The following is an 11,890-nucleotide window of genomic DNA, read 5'->3' on the forward strand; positions in this document are numbered from 1 at the left end:
TATTTCTTCTCTTGCTGTGTGTGCCCGCTGTGTATTCTGATAACCGCACTCCTCCACCTCCAAGCAGCAAAACGTGTGTGGGGCAGGAGAAGCTCAGCTGCCACACACGCAAATCCAATATTTGTTGTTTGTACTCTGATAATGCCAGGAGTCGTTATCAGGCGGTTGTTATCCTACATGTTTTGCAAATAACAGAATAAGGAGGTTACATTCCACTGTTACTTGCTACCAGGGTCTCTTGCTCACAGTGATTTCAGGGATTGGGAAAGCTGGATGAGACTCTCCAGCCATTACATTTTTGGGCTGTTTTCTGAGCCGTCCCCACATGTGCATGCGATGGAGGGAGCTGTGGAGGTTATACTGTTGTGCTGTGCTCTGGGCTGAGGCTGCCAGCCCAACGCGGCACAGAGGCCAACCAGCTGCCACAAAGCGTGTGACACTTCACAGAATCACAGAACCGTTAAGGTTGGAAAAGACCTTTAACACCATCAAGTCCAACCATCAACACAACGCCACCATGCCACTTGTTTGCCATTAGACTGAATTTCATGGAGAAGCTTAGTGCTTCCCTTGGACACCTAGCTCATCCTGCTCAGCCTGGTGTTGGAGAGAAACTCCCCAGAGTCAGAGACACCGGTCAGTTCCTGAGGGAACCAGGCTGCAGGCAACCCCTTGATTTTACACTGCAGAACTACTGGAAGGCTTTCCAGCTCTCTAGGCAAAGCCATAGGTTTCTCTGTGGGCCCATATAACGAATGAAACAATCAAATAGGTGTGTGCCTTACTTTCTCTCTCCCATAATCGTAGTATCTCTTCATCCTGCATATCACTGCAGCCAAGTTAGGCCTCTGGCTAGGATCTTTGCAGCTCACAGTCAACAGGTCCACACACTTAAGATTAGAAACAGCCTCCTTCTACAAAAGCTATAAAGAGCTATGTTAAGCTTCTCTCAACTAGAAACAGTTCTTTGCTCTCTAAAATTCAAATTTATTTTAATCCCTGGACTGTGTGGGAACATCTCGAGAAGGAAGCTGTTATCTTTCAAGATGTGAACCCTCTAGTGCCACTTGCAGCAGTTTAAGCTGAAGGTCCCTAACAAAATCTTGTTTTTAAGAATTCCCCCCAGCTTTATTTTCAGGTCGAATTAGGCTTGCCCATGCCTCTGTAGATTACTTACGCTTTTACTTTAACTTTGCATTTTTAAGGTCAGAAAATTGCAAAATGTTTGAGGAAGAACCCGGCAGTTCCTGAGCACTCTTCTCCCTCACCTCATGAATGGAGGCAATACCACATGAAAATAGTTTTGTGTTTTTCAACAGTATGATTTTTCTGTTATCAGCATGCTTTGTTAAAGACCTATGGAAGTTATATATATATATATAAAAAGAGAGACACATATACAAGTACAGGTTGTGGAGTCTCAGGCGTTAGGAGTGCAGCTGGGTGAAATCTAATGATCTCCAATATCTGCAGTGACTCACTGGAGGAGGGGAAACCTCTCCAGTGACGAAGATGGTTCATTGCAGGGGTAGACTGCCTGGGGAGGCCGTGGGAAGCTGGAGTTTGGCTGGGTTTTTAAGAACAGGTTAGACAAACAGCTGTCAGTGTTGGTTTGGCTGATGCTGCCTTGTGGCAAGGGGATGGTGTAGATAACTTGCCGAGTTCCTTCCAGGCCTCTGTCCCCCATGTGACGGTGCTTTTGCCTTAAACACTTTGAGTCTGTGTAAATCTGTTTTTATCCTAGGTCTTAAAGGGTTTTCTGAGATCATCATTAGCTTTTCCTCACGGGGTTTTATAAGATTTGATGCGTGTTGTACGGATCTTACAGATGGAGAAACTGCACCAGTTATAACTATGTTTTAAAGGTGAAAAAGGGAGCGCAGCTTCAAGCATCCCAGCTTCTGTGGAGGTCAGTGCTTTAACCAGTAATTTATATCGACCACTCTGCAGATTTAGTGGCAAACTCAGCCAGTAAAATCCATGTCATACTTGAATTTACACTTACTCTTGTTTTTTTATCTTTGTTTTTTAAAAAAACATTGGTCACATACAGAAGATACCTTTTGTTACCATGTTTCATACTTTCCGTGCCTGGGTGATTTCCTCAATCTGCTGATCTACCTGCCCCTTCTGGGCCTGCTCAGCGCTTCATGTAGCATTTTTGCGACATAATTGTAGGGACACTTCTTTTTTTCTTTCAGGTAGAAAGCAAAGGCATTGCTGTGGCTTCTGACATCAAATGCGGTGCCACTGAATACTCACGGTGCTCCCTCGTTGCTGTCAACTACTGCCAGAAACTTGCATAGGGGTTTAGTAGTGATAATATATGAAAATATCAGAACATGTCCAAAGTTGTGCAAAATCTTTTCCACCTGGTGTTTCACCAGAAATGTTAAGATCAGGGCAAGGTGACAAAAGGCTGCTCCACTTTCCAAGTGGGCACTCGGTGAATACTTTTTTTTTTTTTCTTTATATTTACTCAGGTTTTTAATGCAAGTTACATTGCTTTGTAAGCCGTGCCTGCCCTCATTCAGCCCACTTACAGTAAAAACATTACGGTGGCTTCACCAGCTGATGTTAACAAATGCAAACAAAATATTTTTTTCTGCCTGACTGAAAGCCTCCCAGCCGCTCTCGACCAACAGCCGTACCCTGCAGTTCAGCAGACTCCAGATCCTCCCAGAGCGGAGCATCACCTGTGGGAGCACCATGCCCTCAACCTTCAGACGCACAAATTTGAGGGCTGTCAGCTCTGTCCTCCCAGTTAATTCCAGCTTCTGGGTTCAAGCAGAAGGCAAAAGGACTATTTCTCTGAAATGTCTCGGGACTGGATGTATTGGCAGAGAGACTGGCTTTTCTGTGATTTTGCTGAGAAACCAGATGAAATCTGCAAAGTGTTAGGGAGAGGTTGAATTTGATCCTTTCAAAGCAGTTTGGCAAAATGATCGTTTTAGTGGGATGGCATTTTGTGCTGCTTTTTTCAAAAGGATCTGGGTTGCCACTGCAGTGCTTTACTGATAACTTCAGGGTGACACAGGTTGGTCTGACCTAAAAAGATGGTTGCTAAATCAAACTTACAAAAAGTGCCCTGGATATAAACTAATATAACAGTGTTTGTACGAGTTTGTAGGAAACTGAAATAATGGGAGATGTGAGCTTTCTATCTTCTAGATAAGGATCCTGAAGCTTAGCTTCTGCTTTTCTGAGCTGCCCTCAGAGTATTTGAGAATGGCTAGGAGGGCCTGCACAGTTTATTGAGAGAGGTATTATATTAGCAGCATCACATTTGTATGACTTTTGCACCACAGCAAGTGCTTTACAGAATGCCAACGGATTACGTTGTCTAGTTTGATTCCTTGATTCGTCTTTAAGTTGCTTTTTGTAGTTCTGGGCTCTTTTGAACTCAAAATGGGGAGCTGAACTATCAGAGTGGTGCAAAATTTGAGTATAGTTTACAGAAAACACAACTGAAATCACAGAATTAAGAACAAAAATTTTAACTGATATAGTTGAATGGCTCAATCTCTCTACCAAAGCATAACCCATGCGTTCCCTGGATCCCCAAAGCAGCGGTGAATTTGCCAGAAGGTCAGCCGGTATGTCAATCTTTGCTATGAAAACACAGTTCCCTGTTTAGGGTGGAAAGAGCCGGAGACATCCCCCGCCCCCCGGGACCCTTGCTGCCTGTGAGAAAAGTCATGATACATCACGCGTGTGAGCGATGTGTCTCTCTTCTTCTGACAGTCGTGAAACTTAAAAGCAGTGATTTGAGGAGGGGTGATAGATACTGCCGGATTGGCCTTCCCCAGCATAGCACACATCTATTCTTCCAGTGTGTAGCACGCAGCTCGTTACGGTTCTGTGCAGAATGATTGCATGGCCAGGTGATGTTTAAGGAGACTAATGAGAGAAATGATATGGCCCAGAACCCTGGTGTCAGGAAATATATTGCAAGGTGTCTATCTTGGGGAAGCTGAAAGCAGGGCTTGTCTTATTATATATTTCAAAGAGGATGTCTGTGTCACCACCAAGTTGGACATGCACCCTGTCCCATACTGCATTCAAATTAGATTTTTTTCAAATAGTAGCTTTCCATTCAATTTTCATTGGCTTAATGATAGGCTCTGTGTTGTACGGGGGTAGAACAAGAGTCCGCCGCATTGGCATGCCGTTCTTTTGAAGCGGGAACTTGTGTCTGAGGCCACTGTACCATAACTATACAGGTGTCAGAGGACAAGGTAGAGGCCATTATGGGCTTCTGCTTTTTGTGAGGAAAATCAAACTAATGTCCCCGATAGAAAAAGAAAGCCAGCAGCTGTATGTGATGACCAGAAAATGTTTTTGTGCAGCGACACTGTCAGTACCTGCTCTGTTGTCAACCTGAAAAAAACTTCCTCTTTCCCCCCCCGCCCCTATTGTCAACCTAAGTGTAGAAAACCTCCGTGAATTTTCATGAGATACCTTTTCCTCATTTTCAGCACTTAACAATCCAATTATGTTTGGTTTTATGCTAGTGTTTGCCTCTATTGCCATTGTTAGGTTATTGAGTCAGAGTGATTTTTCTATCCTGATGGTGTGGAAGAAAAATATGTTTCATTATGACTGGTTATAACCCTGGAAATCTTTTCTCTCGCTTGGGTTGATGATGATTTTTTATGTTGCATTCGATACTGATGCCTAAAGTGAAGTAGAATGAACCATAAGGAAGAGGAGTTTTGCTAAAATATAGCTCCTTCCACAGTGGAGAATTATCTTGAAAAAGCTTGCATCTTTCTAATTTTATGCTTTTTCCCCCCCACTATTATTCAAATAGTTTTTATAAATGAATGTTGTTTTTGCAAGCATTGTTTATGAAGCCATTGCTCCTAGCAACCCTGGCTCACCTGTGAACAAACGACATAGCACAGATAAGGCAGCTAGTTGTTTCTCGATAGAGTGACCTTATGAACAGATTCTGTAACAAGACAAGCTTTTAAATTCCTACCCCAATATATTATGTGAGTAATAAAAAGAGCTCCTCAAAATGACCACAGAGGCATTTCAGAGCACGTCCTTGGGAATATTCACTTGTGCTAGCATTCATTAAGTTTGCTTTCAGCAAAAATTCTCATGAATGAAATTTTATTCACTAGTCATTATGATTATTACTTTACTATCATAGCAATAACCAGATGCTTTGTATAAGGCCAGGACCTGATTTTGTCTAAGGCTGAAGAAACATCTTACAGGGTCTCCAGAGAGAGTATTGTCTAAATATAAGACCAGACTCAACTAACAGCTCACGACTGGGAACTGCAAACCCTCAGAGAGCAATGGATTTGTTTACAAGAAAATTCACAGCTCGAGAAGGATGAATGCAGCACTATACCAAACGTTATATCATTTGAACTGTATTATGTTACAGCGTTACAACTCCACTGGATAGGAATTAAATTATACATTTTTATATTATAAAGGTAGTTTAGGTGATGATGAGTCGTCTTACAGATAAAAGGGAATATCTCTACAGATGCAGTTCGTTACTATACTGGACTAGTTTACTAATGAACACACTGGAACTGGACTGTTGGGGTTTTCTTTATTTAAAAATGCCCTAACGCAAATATAGGTACTTCAGGAAAATCCCCGAAGCGTAGGCTATGCCAAAGAGTAGGACTCACAGTTGTGCAATGAAAGGACTCCCAGAATGTGAATAAAGCCCTTCCTGGAAAAGTTAAATGAGATTTTTAGCTATGCACGGCTGAAGCATGCATGACGTCTTGTTTCCTCCCATCTAGAGAAACATAAAAGAGCAGAGGTATCTTATTATGCTGGAGGAGGATGACTGTGGCAGGGAAGTTGCAACTTTTGGCTTGCTGTATTAGAAATGAGAGACCAAGGAAGCATGGCCTATTTGAATATGGAAATTGTGCCTAAGTCTAGGCACAAGAAAGTATTTTCAGAGCTGGAGCTCATTTGCTGAGTACGATGGGTAGAATGCTGCTTTGTGTGCCTTCACAAGGGGGAAAAGCACGTATCCTGTGCCTTGATGCAGTCTGGCCCATTTGTAGAGTGCTTCAGCATGCGGTGACTGGTGCTGGCTACTATCTGGAGCACTGATTCTTGGGTGTACCAGGGTGCAGGATGCACTGCGGTCATGGATACAAGGTGCATGGTGTACACATGCAAAATGAAAACGTTCTGTGGTGTGGAGGGAAGGAGCTACTAAAAAGGCAGTGTGCTAATCCCTTATATTACTCAAACCTCAAAATAACTATTCCTTTCTGCCTGTAGATCAGTCAGAACAGTTTGTTGGCAGCAGAGCTAAGCACAGGACACTAAGTATTTCTCCTCTTTTGTTGTCTCACTGCTCTCTCTTCCCATGTTGTGTGAAAAAAAATAAATAATCTGATTAAGTCCTTTGACATTTATAATTAATTAGTCCTTCCTTACTCTAATCTTGTTTGTCTGTCCTTTCCTCTGGTTTTCCCTTTTTCTACTTTATCTCTCAATCATCAGATCCAAGAAATCATTCAAATGATTTCTTTTTATCAGATAAATGCAGCTTTGCAGCATTTTTTTCTTGTGAAGAAAGAGTTGGTCCCTTCTTTTGTCCATCCCAGTGCACAAGTTGTCATGTTCTGGCACTGCAGTCACTTCTAAGTCCTTGAGATATCATGTATTCTGTTGGTATTTGAGGAATTGAAAATCAATCACATAGCCTTATGGCTTAGGTTCAGCACAATTCTATTATGCTCACTCCCAAAAGTCAATTCAAACCTTTTGGGTTATATTTCAAAGCCTAATCAAGCTTGCTGTCCAGACTGGTTTGGAGTCAACTCACTCTTGTCCATAGGTCTGTTTATTGGAGTTTTTCTGCCAGCAACTAGCATGAAAGAAAGCAGTTTTCATAACAGTAGAATCATTCAGTGGGCATTTTGCAAAAACAAGCCACCCAAACAGGTTTTATGGTAGAGGAATGCTTACAGTTGTAATGCGTTTCTGCAAATATGTTTAAAAAAAAATTTTAAATGTTATTCTGGTACAAGTGTTTATAACTGTTCTTTCTCATAAAAATGCACCAGTTTACTGATATCAGTTTTTTATCCTGTCTTGTTGAGCTGGCACAGAAATTGTTATAGATGCAACCCTAAACCTAGATGGTGACTTTCATGCTTTGGACAATCTGAACAAATAAGGATGGTGCTTACACGTAGAGATGGGCCAAATCCTACAAACATGAGTTGTGCCACCTCCACTTGGCAGGTGTACATGGGACCATGCCTTGACTATGTCAATCCCCTTACTACCAGCAAGTGCCAAGAACTGACCCTGAGGATGGAAGCAGCTCTGTATAGAGCTGGCCATTAGCAATTATCTGTGAAAATATGTGCCTGTTATGCATTGGGGGCAGATCAGTCTCATCCCACTGTGAAGAAAGCAGTGACCAGCTCTTAGTGATGGCATTTCCAGCTGATTTATAGAAGTCTCCTCATTCAGTGAAAGGCTGGTGGCCATTCTGTGGGAGCCAAATGGGCAGTATAAATAGGAAACGGCTCTCTCGTCCTGTCCCCCATGGGTAAAGGCATTGCTCTGTGACCTATTCTTTGTCCTTCTTCTTGTCCTGTATTCTGCAGAGGCGCAGAGATTTCCTCCAGTGGATGCTCGACTCCCGTGACTCAGCTGACTCCCTGGCGGCCGGGTGTTTTGATGTCATCAGTCCATGTGCTGCTTCCAGACAGAACGAGGCACCTCTTGCTGGCTGGGCCCCATCTGAAAAGGCTCAGAAGACGTTAACAGAGGATGAGATTGCAGGCCAGGCTTTCCTGTTCCTGATTGCTGGGTACGAGACCACCACTAGCACACTGTCTTTTGCCACGTACTTGCTAGCCACCAACCCAGAGTGCCAGGAGAAGGTGCTTCAGGAGGTCGATGAGTTCTCAGCAAAACATGTAAGTACGATCTGCTGATGTGGAGCTTCATGCAGGGAGCCAGGCAGTGTGAATGTCATCGTGCCACTGTGGCACCTGCATGACCCCTATTTGTCTCAGTTATGTATGCATATAATTAACATTTTATTAAGATTTTCAGCCAAAAATTCAAAATTAATTTATATAATTTAGGTTTTTTTGGAAACTGTTAAATAATGTCACTTTACAGCAACTGAAGAGATGGCCCAGAAACTTTGTGTCATAGTGAAAGCTTAACCTTTACAAAATATTTTATAGTATTGAAATAAAATAGCTGTCACCTGACTCTAAAACTACACAATTCTGTTTTTTCCTCTTGTCCAGATACTTTTATTGTTTTTGTGGTCAACTTATTTTATTTAATTTGTAAGGATATAAACAACATTCTTGCAAATCATAAACTGCTAAGTTTTTCTTTAAATGTTCATACTTTTTTTTTTCAGCAGAAGAATATATGTGTGTGCATAAAAAAAAAAATCACAATATCTAATTCTTTTATACTGTGTTCAAATTACTTCTTCTTCACTGTCTATATTTACCAAAGGCATTTATGTTTCCTAGATAACCATTGATAATATTTTGTATACTTAGCAGACCATGCAGCAGCCATTCTTCCACCCTACACTCTCTGCACAAGTTGTTAGTTAAGAGAATTCAGATCTAGGGTCTTTCTCTTTTCATGAACACTTTTATAATGGATCACAAGGCTAACAGGAATAAAATGACACCAGGCATGGCTGTCTTGCAGGATTTTAGCTGCTGGATTTGCATGCTGAAAGCCTTAACCGTACAGTTATGGGAGTTTCATAGTTTTTATGCATTCTATCCTCTGTGTTGTACTTACAGAACAAGAAGAGAGTTGTATAATTTTCTGCTTTGCTGGTAATAGAAAATTCTCGACTATGCAAAGTGTGCCCATTCAAAAGCTACCATTTCCCTCCTTTTGCTTGTGCAAACATAAAAGCCAGGATTTGTGTACACAGAAAATGTCATCTTTTGTCTTGCATGACAAGGTTCTGAGTATAGTGATTCTCCGCCTATATTGCTTTTGCTCCAAGGGTGCAGATGGATGACAGCAGCGGAGGTTAGGACTGCGCAATCTGATCCACAGAGTTTTTCCTCAGTGCATGCTGTATTATACCTCTGGTGTGAGTTAACTCAATACAGTTGAAACCGTTGATGTGTTATGTTCTAACCTATAGGGTTTAGGTTATTAGCTCAACAACACTCCAGCTGGAGCGTATTTACTTGTTTCATTCAAATACGGCAGACCTAATTATGCCCTCGTGTCCGGTTAGTTCAATGGACTTCCTTAAGGCCTGCAATGATGTGAAGGTGCAACTTGGCCTGGAGTATGTGCAGTTTACTGGTTAATACTGGTGGCAGAGTTGCACACAGAAACCCCTATTATGCATCCCCAAGGAAAATACGGTCCATCTCCTCACCAGTTCCTGAAAACTGACAGCCCAGGAAACCAAAGTGAAATTGCTGGTAAAGGTATCCAATATGATAGGTATGTGATGTCATTCATATCTGTCTGTAGATGGGTATATGTATTAGTAAACTTTTCCATGTAAGTGCACAGAAAGCTGACTGCAAGCAGTCATTAACTGTCCAATTGCTTCCAGACATTTCGCATAGGGAGACCATGTGTATGGCTATGCCTACGTTAACAAGTAGCATGCTCTTGTAGACACAGGTTCATCATCTAGCACAGTTGGTACTGAGGACTGTTGGGTGCACAGTGTACACACCTCAGGAGTTTATTTGAGGCTAGTTCAAGTCTGTGCCTGTGCACCAAATTCCCCTTAGGGAGTTGGACCAGTCTGCCTGTGTAGTTCCTGTTAAAGGAGCCCTTGCTGTGTACTTGGAGACTGGAGTGTGAACCAGGGCAAGAGACTTGCATGTGAGTGTGCTCCTGATCCAAGCTAGAGAACTAAATGGACCCTGTGCTGTATATGGTCTGAGCTGTCACTCACTATTAGTAGTATTTCAATAATAATCCAATTCAACTGCATAATGCTTGACTCTTGGTTCTCGTAACAGGAATATTTTGCTAATAATTCCAGTTTTTGCAGTATCTAGGAGCTGTTGTGGAGCTAGGGACACTCATGGCAGAGAAGTTAAAACTTGGTGCAGAGAGATGGCACTCAAATTAAATTAATGTTTTTTGCAGATCAGCACTGTACATAGTCCGTGTGGTGCCTCAACCCAAACTGGTGGCCTCATCCCAAACCGTGCTGTCCCATGTGATATATTGATTGGAAGTACCTTTCAAATCACTTCCCCATACATTACTAGTTTTCAGGTTTAGTTTTAGATGATGCATATATGTCTGTATGGCCAAGGAGAAGAGGGAGAGAAGGATAACTATTCATCTTCTGTCCTTGATATCAGGAAATTCATAGATCTAGTCTGTGCACCCCCCATCCTTCAGAAGATTTCCTGTTATAAACAGTTATGATTTGAGGGGACGCAATGTACTGCTCAAGGAGCCCATCCCAGAATAAGGAAAAGGATGCAGCAGTTCGGTACCCTTTGTGACTGTAATTAACTACTTTTAGCCTAGAAAATAAGATCTATGCGAACGGCTTGCAAGTTACGGGAGCAGAAGCTATTTTAAAACTGGGAATATATAGATGCTATGTTCAGTTGTCATGCAGGGAGAAGGGAGGGGGCATAGCAGATTCAGGCTCACAGTTAGCTATCAAGTCAGTTGCTAAGAAATTTGATTAGATTATTGCTTGTGCTCAGCACATCAGCTTTGCTCTTATCAAGGTCCTTTGCAATTTTCAGAAAGGAAGGGCTTTAGAAGGCCAAAACATGGAGAATAGTACAGTCAGGTTGATTTGACAGGTGATGGTGGACTGGTTTGATTTGCAGATATGCAAGTGTCAAACACGGTACCTTCTTCAGCCAAATTTATACTCAGGTAATTATAACTACAAAATGCTGCCCACCACATCCCCCTTCCTTCCTCCAACCATTTCAGTTGCCTCAAGCAGCATGTTTTATTGCCCTAATCTGTGGTGTAGAGCTGCGGTCTGATTTTACAGCAGCTGCTGTGTATCATCCCAGAGATGGCTGTACATTGGTGGTGGACACTCGAGTGATTTATACACTCATTTACTAAAGTTTATAAAGACATGTGAGAGCCATCTGAGAAAAGGGTGCTATAAATGACAGGTGCAGTTCCAGGTTTTTTAAGTCAAAAACTTAAAGCACAGTGACCTTGTGATCGCCAGTAAGGAGAGCAGTCAGTCTGTCTGGGCATACAGCAGTATTTTGGGGCTCTGGGTGTTGTACTTGAGGAGACCCCTGAGTTTGCTCTGGTACTCATCTATCTTGCTTGCACAGTGGTTACCTCAGCAGAATGGGACAGCATGAAGGGGAAGGAGAACGCCGAGGCAATGCCGGGGTTTAGATCCCTGTGCTAGCTTGGCGCAAGCTGCTGCGGTGTGGTGCAGAAATATGAGGTTAGGTGCTGGAAGTAGTCTGGCCCCAGTGCTGTCCTGGGAGTCAGGAGCCCAAAGGAGAGGCAGGTCCAACCAGCCATGTTGTGCTGCTGTGTTGTGGTGGCCAAGTTTGTCTCAGAGCTGTCTTGGGACACCTCTCTGCCTCTCTCCACCACACTGCCTGAATAACACTGTAGAGATGGCACTTCCAGACAAGTGTCCTCAGACAACAGCGCCTGGAGCAAGTCATGGGTTGTCACCTCTTTTTTTACCTCCCAGGACCTTCCTCATCTATTTGCTAAAGGACTTTCCAGGTCTTCTCTTGGCTAATAGCTCAGCGCAGAGGCTTGATGATGTCTCTTAAAATGAGAAGAGGCATTTCAGAGTCTGGCAAGCAGGAGAAACCTCTCTCCTCGGTTATTGTAGAGGGCAGGACACACACAGTTATTGCTCTCCTCATCTCTGTCTGGATCTTTGGGGTGTAGG

The 11,890-nt window shown here is 42.6% G+C and overlaps 1 protein-coding gene across 1 annotated transcript in view; it reads left to right on the plus strand.

Moving 5' to 3' along the window:
• The window catches only part of TBXAS1 (thromboxane A synthase 1 (platelet)), a gene marked incomplete at its 5' end in the record, with an annotated part of 149,848 nt that overhangs the window by 75,316 nt on the left and 62,642 nt on the right, over positions 1 to 11,890 (plus strand). The window contains one exon of the mRNA XM_010288551.1: positions 7,617 to 7,931. Coding sequence (XP_010286853.1) covers positions 7,617 to 7,931 — 315 coding nt within the window. The remainder of the gene's footprint in view (positions 1 to 7,616; positions 7,932 to 11,890) is intronic.

Source organism: Phaethon lepturus, unplaced genomic scaffold (genome assembly GCF_000687285.1).
Source record: "Phaethon lepturus isolate BGI_N335 unplaced genomic scaffold, ASM68728v1 scaffold9576, whole genome shotgun sequence".
In the NCBI taxonomy this organism is placed as follows: Eukaryota; Metazoa; Chordata; class Aves; order Phaethontiformes; family Phaethontidae; genus Phaethon; species Phaethon lepturus.